General features: G+C 33.6%; 1 protein-coding gene across 1 annotated transcript; it reads right to left on the reverse strand.

Moving 5' to 3' along the window:
• Window positions 1–2,827: 2,827 nt before the first annotated feature.
• On the reverse strand, window positions 2,828–8,514 carry LOC107875637 (probable 2-carboxy-D-arabinitol-1-phosphatase). The gene is made up of 9 exons (XM_016722425.2): window positions 7,877–8,514; window positions 6,365–6,470; window positions 5,959–6,175; window positions 5,744–5,862; window positions 5,386–5,484; window positions 4,103–4,156; window positions 3,917–4,015; window positions 3,720–3,827; window positions 2,828–3,452 (listed from the first exon to the last, which is right to left on the reverse strand). Exons 1-9 carry the CDS (start codon window positions 8,230–8,232, stop codon window positions 3,075–3,077), a joined length of 1,536 nt encoding a protein of 511 aa, XP_016577911.1. The 5' UTR covers window positions 8,233–8,514; the 3' UTR covers window positions 2,828–3,074.
• Window positions 8,515–10,264: the final 1,750 nt, after the last annotated feature.

Here is a 10,264-nt window from a genome sequence, read left to right on the forward strand (position 1 = left end):
ATATATATATATATATATATTTCTCTTTAATTTCTATAAATTAACAAGCTTATTATTTCAATAATACAAACTCTTAATTTCTCCTAACAACATTTAGTCAAAACTTGACGATTCTTGTAAATTAAAACACAGCATGTACGATTTTTGGTTTCAGCTAAGATTCAATTTTTTTTATCATGTTAGTTACTAATATTTCTATTTTATGAGTATTTTCTTATCGGTTAAATCGAAAACCGAACCGTTAAGGACAAGAAACCGATAAACCGATACAAAAAATCTAATTGGTTTGGTTATTGGTTCAGCATATTAAAAAATCAAAAACCGATAATCCGAACCGATAATATATAAAATCGAATCGACCGATGCACACCCCTAATTAGCTAACAAGTAGCTTAATTATTTAATTTACAAGAATTTGCTTAATTAATTATATTTAATTAGTTCTTGTTAAATTTTCTTGTGAGCAAATTAAGCCATCTTAGTTCAAGCATGTTTTGTGTTGGAGTGAAAAGAAACAGAAGAACCGTGAACTTGCAATTTGGAAATTCAACAATTGACATCACTTAACAACTATTTTAAGGAGAATAAAATAGTTAATTATAAAGTACATTTTTTTTTTGTCCTTTTTATGTTCTAGTTGCCATACTGACTTCATTATAATAGTATTTCTAAAGAGGTGTTCTTTCTTTTTCATGTACGAAAGTTGTTTTTTTTTTTTTTTTTGCCCTAATTGACTATTTAATAGGAGAAAAAAACAAGTCTTCGTGCATGTACAAAGACTTGTCTTTGTTTATATATATATTTTTGTATTTTTCTATTAATTGGTTACATATATATGAACTTGTAAAAAAATCGGAAAAATTCATGATGCAATAATGTTTTTTTTTTTTTGGTTGAAACAAATGATCTCGGTGTAAAGGGTTAAATGTTTCAAGAAATGGAAGTTTTGATCAAAATAAATTATTTTATAAATCAATTCATCAAAGTAATATATTTTTTGAAAACTTTACAAAACTAGTATAAACGTTACGACAGTAATGTATTAGGTTTTAAAAGAATTAACGGACCAAAATAAACAGTAGACGGCGTTAAAGTAGGAATCATTACTGATAGTAACATTTTTGCTTAAAATGTTACCAACAATAACAAGACTCTACAACTCTACCACTCGGCCAGAACAACTCTGCAAAGTCTGATGTGGTAGAGTTGCAAAGTTTCATTACCATTGGTGATGTTTTAAACAAAAAACGTTACTGTCAGTAACGATTCCTACTTTAACGTCATTTTGGTTCGTTAATTTTTTTAAAACTTAATACGTTACTGCCAACAACGTTTATACTAGTATTGTAAAATTTTCAAAAAACATATTATTTTAATGAATTGATTTTAAAAATGGCTTATTTTTGTCATAGTAACCTAGAAATGATTTTAAGAGACCATTTTGTACAAAATGAATACTTTAATCGTGTAGGCTCTCAAATGAATAAGAAACTGCAAATGCTTTGGCTATCCATTCTTTTTTATTTGTTTGTCTGATTTTAATTAAATATAAAAATTTTAAAAATAAAAAAAAAAGTTTGAATTTTGTAATCTTAAACTAAAGACATATAGAACATACCTAAATATCTTTTGATATCGAAATAATAAATACCACATGATAAGTGAGAACTAAGAAATTATCAAAAAAAAAGTTATTTTGAAAAAATAAAATAAAAACAAGGACAAACAAATTCAAACCTCTAAGCGTACTTAGTAAAACACTTTATTGCTTTATTTATTTATTGCAGAAAATTAATTAAACAAACATAGAGAAAGCTAAAGGGACATCTCATCTATTGGCAGCATGTGAAGTCCTACTCTTATGCCATGCTTTATTTTTTTTTATTCTCAATATCATCTCCAGTACTGCATCACCATTAATGTATCTCCAAAGTCAGAAATCTTAATATTATTGAAAAATTTTGAGGTTCTCTTTTAAGCTAAAAAATAAATAAATAAAAATTTATACTTCTTGAAAGTCGTCCAATTGATATTTGTTTAAACGAATAACTATTTTTGTACCAATAGGTCAGTCATGGAATGATTTTTGCAAACTCCTACGTGCACTTCTCTCATCACATAATCGTTTATTTTCACTATATTTGACTTTTTTTAACAAATAAATTAAAAAAATATCATATCTTAAGCTAATTCTTTTAATTTTTAGTAGCTTGTATGACTTTTGAGTTGAGATCATTGCACGTTAGATTAATGTTGAGATCTCTAACAAATTGAATTATAATTATTTTCTTCTGATAAGTAGGAACCTTCTTCTTCTTTTTTCGTTTCCATTGTTTTGTGTCAATGGGAGTAAGATAATACAATTTGTGGCTGCTCAATTAATGATAGAGAAGTTGGCCCTTTTTTTTTTAATTGGGAAGTTGCTATCTGGTTTCAAGTATGTGGAAAATTTATTTCTTATAGTAGGGTGTATCATTTTTTATTTACTATTGATGTTGACAAAAATGCTGTAACAATTCACATGTTGATAGCTAATGAATTTAATCTCAAGGTCAACACCTATAAAAGCGTAATGCACATGAACAGAATAGACTAAACTTTATGTAACAGATTTCTTGTCTCAACATATTTGGCACATTTGTCTGGAACTTTATTTAACTACCAAAACAACAACATACCAAGTGTAGTTTCACAAAGTGAGATTTGAATAGAGTTGAGTGTATGCAGACCGTAGGTAGAGGTTGTTTCCGATAGACCTCAGCTCAAAGAAAATCAAGAAATAGACAAGCAACTTCTCTTTAGATAATTTCCATGTGACACCACTTCAGAAAATAAATGCCCATTGGATTAATAGCCCAATACATAGACATCAAGCTATTACATGGGATGAGTAGACCAATACTATTATGCTAATATTACTTCTCAGTGGAGGCAAGATCATAAAGACGTAGCCTTGTAATTGAATAAACTGGAAATCTCATTACCATTTATCAGCAATATATTCAGCTGACATATTTCTGAAGTGTAATGGTAATTAACATTGTCTCAGTTCCACAACAATGTATATTCACACTTCAATATTCTTCATCCGCTTGCGTTGTTCTAGTAATAGGAATTGACCATCTTCCTAGATGTGCTGTGTAGTTTATGCAGCGGATAACTCCTCTCCCCGAGGGCCCATCAGGAAAATCAATAACACTAATGCTTCCTGCATTGAGATGAAACGATCCCAACCATTCCTTTGTCAGATTTAGACAGTGTCCCATCATCGCGATATGAAGTGCAGGATGGCCAACAGCAATGACTATATTGTCTTGGCCATCGGATCCTTTTGATAGTTCAGACAATAGATGTTTCCATGCTTTCCCAGATTGGTTCCCTAAAGATGTTGTGACGTCGTCTTCCAATCTACTTAACCAACCAGACGGAACATTCTGCAATCCTGATGCATCCTGCAGAGGAAGCAGAGACCATTAAAGTCTGAAAAGCAAGCATTTCAAACTAGAAAACAAGAAATAATATAAGTCGAATCACCATTTTACACAGGATTTAGTCAGGAGCAAATCAAGAAGAAATTTTTATGATTTTTGCTTCAGAATTTTAAATTTCCCATTCTCAATACAGAATCTAAAGTCTGTATAACAGATGCATCCTTATATTTTTATCTTAAGAATGTTTGGCACGCTTTCAGTTAAGGAAATCAGTAACATGTCTCTTGCCTTCTTCGATTGTGTAAGAATACTTTCAACATCTAGATCTGGTATCTGCTTTGTTTCCACATAGCGTGGGATACAGTCAGCTCCAAGGCAGTCAGCAGCTTCTTGAACCTATAAAGTTCAGTATAAAATTGTGTTAAGAAAACTAATGCTCTTTATATAAAAGACTGTCAATCACCAAACTATCTGAATAGTCATACTTTAGTGATTATTTCAGCTGTCTCTGCAGATGCCATTTTATTTCCACTGACTACGGTATTCACTTTCAGATCAAGAAGCAGCTCTGCAATTTTCTGTGCCTGTCATCCATTTTAATAAAATCCTGTAAGGTTGAGACACCCTCGATATGAAGCTGAATACTACTACAGAAAGGAGAACCATCCTACCTGTATATTTCCAAGCATGTTCAAAGGGCCATTTCCAGTATACGGCATATTACTCTGTATAAATTTCAACTTCCATGAGAAAACAGCAGAAAAATGGTCAAAGCAACAGATAAGGATTCCCAAAAGACAATAAGCAATTTGAACAGCTTGCCAGCATGCTAAAAGGGATGGGGGCTAAAAACTTGAAAGCTAAGGAAAGAACCAATCAGAATTTATGTAGTAGCTCACAACATGCCTAAGTACTCTCCTACCTTCATGCCTAATTTACAAATGGAAAGCCAAGTTTACCAGGCACGGAAACATTCATACGGTGTGTTTTCCCAATTCGCAGTTTCCTATGTCTAACAATAACCATTTAGAAGAATCATTGACGCATCCAAGATCAACCAACCAACACAGCTTCTTTTTCTTCTTTTCTGTTACTTAATCTGAGCGAAAGTGACCTCTGACAACCTATATCATCCTTCTCTTTGTTTATGCTCAGGGTGAAAATTAGTGTTACATTGTCCAAGACACGATTTCATTTAAATAGATGCTCAGGTTCTCAAGCAGAAATATGATCTGCCTGATGTAAAATCTTTGTGGCATCGATATCTCTCACCATAAGCTAAAAGAGTACAGTTATTAATAATACTGGAAGTACTTCTAAGATAACTATAAGTTTCATGAAGTTATAAAGTGGAAGCCATATATATTTGAGAGACGAGAGGAAGCTGGAGGTGCTAAGGATTTTTAGCCAGCAGTCCTTATTGTGAGTAAAAATTCCTCAAGTCATTGAAAAGGCGGACGAAATTATCTCAAGTGTTTTCAAAGCTCGATAAGTACATTCTCCACCTCTATACAATTTATGTGAGCTTAAGTTAGGGTCATTGGAATGGCTAGTAAATAGCCTTTATTCATATTAGTTTATCCATTGATCCATTGTGTATAAGGGTGGTATCCCCAAGAAAGATCTTACGAGAGGGTGATGGAATGGATAGATAAGGTTCCTCTATCAGCTGAAGGCGAAAATCTTAGCACCGAATGAATGTGTTGCACTCATACTAGTCTGTGACCAGAAACTATCCAGAGGTTTGCAGATTCATACTTCAATAAGGATCAACAGAACTCTTTTCAGATGATATCCATGCTTTCAACTTTGCTGTGTTCTCACATTAAAAAAAAATCCTGAGCATTAGCTATTAGTTCTGTGTCATGGTCGCAGACTACCTTTGTATGTCACAAATATAAAATCAAAGAGCCTAATATGTTTGTTCATTGGCAACATATTGCCTATGCCGTACCTCTAGATTACTCTCCGACACCCCATGGCAGACAAGTACGATCCGCTTACTAGTTTTTCTGCCTGCAGAACTGCCCACTGCTACAGGAGATCCTGGGGTCTGCATTATCCAAAATTAAGTCAGAGCAGAGAGATGATCAGATATACGACAAACCAGAGCCTTGAAGTCCAATCTCCAGATAAAGCCATAAAGTACAATTAAGTAGTTGAAAAACGAAATGAATCATGTAAGATTGAACCTGCAACTAATATGTTGACCTTCATTATCTGACTAGCAGAAAGTTTTCCTTTTCCAGATATCTTTATCTATAATCATTTAATAGCTAAGATTAAGTCAAAAGTGTTACCACACTGGATACCTGATTTAAACGATTAAGGCAGATATTTGGGGTTCCCCCCTCAGGTTGTGGAGTGAAGTCCAGCACACTAACCCCGCAGTTGCTCTGAAGTAGAATCCTGAAGTACTCAGTTCCTAATCCTGACAATGGTGAAGCAAATATAAAAGATAGGTTCAGATTGCTAGCAGATGTAAGAAACTTCAAATCAAATTATGATTAGAGTAAGTAAAACATACCGATGGCTGTTGCAACGAGAGCCTGATTAACTGCATTATGAGCAACTACTAGGACAGACTTGCTTTCATGGACCAAGATTTTGTCCCAGCAGCTTTTAGCACGAGCCCACAACTCTCTCACAGGATAGTGACCATCGATTATGAAATTTGGTGCATCTATTTGCCATTGACGAAAAGCATCACCATATTTAGCTTTTCCTTCATGTTTCAGGAGGCCCTAGAGCAGACATATGTTTCCACAACAGGAATACCATTAGATTGGGACACATAGTCCTGTCAGTCACACTGAAACATGAGTGGTCTACATGCAAACAGACAACAAGAATAACTTTTTCCATGTTATTGCCATATTCACAGATTCCAAGTCGAAGAAGAAAACACATAGAAGGTGTAAACTACGACTGACTTGGAATGAGTATAGGTCAATTTCCCTCATGTCAGAATCAGTGATGATCTCCTCTTCACGAGTACCCCATATTATCTCAGCTGTCCTCTTCGAGCGACGCAGTGGACTGGAACATGCAGGCCACCTCTGTCAATCATTTTGGAAACATAAAAATGAATAGCAAGAGACTCTTTTTTTCTACATGCATCAGCTAAAAGTGAAATAATCATGCAATTTATGGTCACAGACTACTTGAAACCCTTTAACGTCTATCCGGCATTTCAGATGAAGGATAAAATTCAAAATGCAGATGCTGCAGTTGATCTGGAAATCCTTCTCTCTTATCTATTTCTTTAAATAATTAGTTATTCATCTTTCCTTTACAGATAGTATCCCACCTTCAAAAATAGATACAAAACAGTTCCTATGAACGAAAGGTTACCTGCAGAAAACTGAAGAATACAGACACAAAAAGAGCAGATTATGTTTTCACTGTTATGAGTGAAAACATGCAAGATGCCTAAGATCTCATGGGGATCTGACGTGTTTCCAACTCTTCGAAGACATGACAGCCTAAAGTACCTGCTACTCTTGATCAGAAAAAGTTCTCAAAGCGTCAAATGGAAGAAACTTGAGAATAGAAGCAGGAGATCAAGGCTCCTAACAAATGAAGGGGCATTCTTTCCCTAGTCAGGAAAGCCTACCGGCTACCAGCAAATTATTGTTAACAGATACAAGATATTTATGCAGCTTAAAAAGAGAAACCAATGCTCCACTTCTTCATCAAATTTCCCTATGCCTATCACGACCGCCAGTTCAGCAGTCAGCAAATTTTGGAACTTGGAAATACCAAACCTAGTAAGCAGATAGCGAATACGTATTTTCATCTCTTTATGATCATTTCAGGGCATTTTAACACAGCTGAAACCATGTTGGATCAAACCAGTCCATCACACAACCTAAAAAGGCAGTCTCTTTTTTCACAGTAACATGGAAAGAAACTCAGTGTTGTTGAGCTCCTCAAGTTGAATACGCATTCATTCCATTTTTTTTCGTGGTTTCAACAGAGTCAAGCTAATGATGCATTTGAAAACATCAGGATCAATGCCTGATTTATGAAAATTTAGGCAATTCTACTGCTGGCTACTCGTGAAAGTGCATACAAGACAGAATTCTCGAATTGGCAATAAACGTTCTAATCGTATCCCAACCCCTAAAGTACTTCAATATTCCCTCAATCCTGATTTATGTGGCACACTTTCCTTTTTGAGTCCGTCTCAAAGGAATGCCATATTTCTATAATTGGAAACAATCTCTTTTTTCAGTGAAATAATTTATAGCCACGCAAATGGTCAAAGCGTGTTTTAGACCACAAATTTCAGAATTCCTCCCTTTTTTTTCTTAAATTTTGCATCTAAGTCAAACAGTGTCACATAAATTAGGACGAAATGACTAGTATATTTGGTAAAATAAGCAAATATCTCACAAAAATTTAAGGGGAAATTAAAAAAAAAAGTAATTAAGGAATAAAACCTTGAAAAGCAAACATCGAAGGAATCATCAATAAGCATTTGACGAGAAGTTTCAGCTTGCGATTCTCCTTTAGAAGTAAGAACTGAGAAATCTGAGCTCCCCTGTATCCGACCCTCCGCATTCCACGTGCTTTGCCCGTGCCTCACCAAAACCACCCTCTTCGCCGCTTTCAATGGAGGAAACTTCCGCCCCTCTTTCTCCTCCGTTGATGTTTTTTCAGCAGATTTATCGATTTCTTGAGCAACACTTGAAGAAGAAGAGCGTACAATTGTGAATAAGGGTCTGTTTGGATTACAAAACGGAAAATTATTGGGTGGTTTATGGATGAAGGAAGAGCTTGCAGCTATGGAGTACATACTGTAAATTTCGTTGAATTTTTTTTTTTTTCGTTTGTGAGATGGTGATTCGCTCAACAATTTTTGGCGCTAAAAGATCGAGTATATTTTTATGTGGTTACCGTTGTTTTTGGTACAATCGAATCAACTATAGCAACAAAAGATGATAAGAAGCAAGGCTACATAGAGTGACACGTGTGGAATAATAATGTTTTAGTTCATGCTCTCAGTTTGTTTGTTCATTTTGAGTTCGTATAAAAAAAAAATGTCAATTCTTTTATTCCAATTTTTTATATGAAAACTGTATACTATTTTTACTTATCAAATTTTGTGTTTAATAAACATATATACTCCTATTGTTGCAAGTTGCAACCAATATGACAGTCTAGGTATATTTCATGTGAAAAACTTATGCTTCAATATTGCAGTAAACCAAGTTACAAACACTTGTTTTATTACTTCTAACAAAAGGAAATTAGGAAATTACAGCCAACTCAATGTATGTAAATTACCGGAATTATTAATAATGAAATGAAAAGATTGAACTAAAATACCAAAGAAAAGAAACTGACGGCCTTTTAACTTTTAAAATCCACTCACATGTTGGGCCGTTTAGTTCTATTGCTTATAAGTTTTTCAAATTGAGGAACCGAAGGCCCAAAATTCATTATTGACTGTTTATTATTTTCTCCGCTCATTTTTACTTATTCACTATATTAAAAATAGTTGTTCGATAATATTTGTTTAATTTGAAAAATCAATAGATAATTTATTCATTTTATGCTTAGCCATTATTTTTGCATAATACATTTCTAAAAGTATTAAATTAATTATATTTGAAGAGTAATATGGTAAAATTATTAATATTATTTATATTTCTTAATCAGTGTGTCAGGTCAATAGTGGACAATTATTGATGGATGGAAGGAGTACTTGTTCATTTTATCAAGTTGTCCACATCATATTCACAACAGTGTTTGGAGGTGGTAAAATCAGCCCATGAAATTATATCTGTCCAATCACTTTAATTTTGATTAATTATTGATCCATTCATTTATTAGTTAAATAGAAAAAATTATGTAAAACAACACCTAATTACAAAAATTCCTTCTAAATCTCTAAACATATTTTTCATTAGATACATCACTATCCAATATTGTACACTAACACACAACTCCTAATTTTTCTTCCTAAATCTCAGTGACATTGGCGCAGATTAAGCCAAAATTTCATTTTTGATGCAGGACTTATTTATCCTCTAATCCATCAACTGAAGTTACAACTTCCACACGCAACCTTCATTAACTTAAGTATTGTTCAAAATAAATTGGAGGTTAGTTTGTTTTTCATTTGATTTTGAGAAAAAACATCTTTTTCCCTCCGAGATTGTCCTCCAAACTCACTTTACCACTTAAACTTAACTTCTTTTTATTTACCCCCCTTAAAAACTTTAAAGTGAATCCCCCCCTCCCCCTCCCCCCTCCCCGCCCCATATAGCTGACGTGGCAAAAGAAAAAAAGAAAAGCGAGTGATTTTTTTTTTAAAGGATCCACTTAATATATATATAAAATTTAAAAAAAAAACAAGAAACAACCCAACTTCATCTTCTTCTTTATACCCGTTCCCATCACCCCCTCCCAACCCCACTCTACCCCACCACCATCATCATCATCATCATCTTACACCTTTTCTTCAAGAGATTCTTCAACCTTCAAATTCTTCTTCAATATATATTTCAAAAAAAAACAAAAAACTCTACCAACAAACACAAAGACGAAAACAAAGCAAAATTTTAGTAAGGTTTATCTAATTCTTGCAAAAAAAATCTTCATTTTAATTTTTGTTTCTGATTTGCATAATAATAATAAACTGAATTTGCAAGTATTTTGAAGTGAAGGTTGAAATAATGTGAAAAAATTTTAAATTAGTGTGTTCATGGTTGTTCTCTAATGATGTTAATGGGGAAAATAAAAAAATTGAAGGGAGAGGCATTTTTCTTGGCAGGGGTTAAAGTTGAAAGGGGAGAAAGAGAGGGGGCGGGGTGGGTGGGGGG

Source organism: Capsicum annuum, chromosome 6, assembly GCF_002878395.1.
Source record: "Capsicum annuum cultivar UCD-10X-F1 chromosome 6, UCD10Xv1.1, whole genome shotgun sequence".
Classification (NCBI taxonomy): domain Eukaryota; kingdom Viridiplantae; phylum Streptophyta; class Magnoliopsida; order Solanales; family Solanaceae; genus Capsicum; species Capsicum annuum.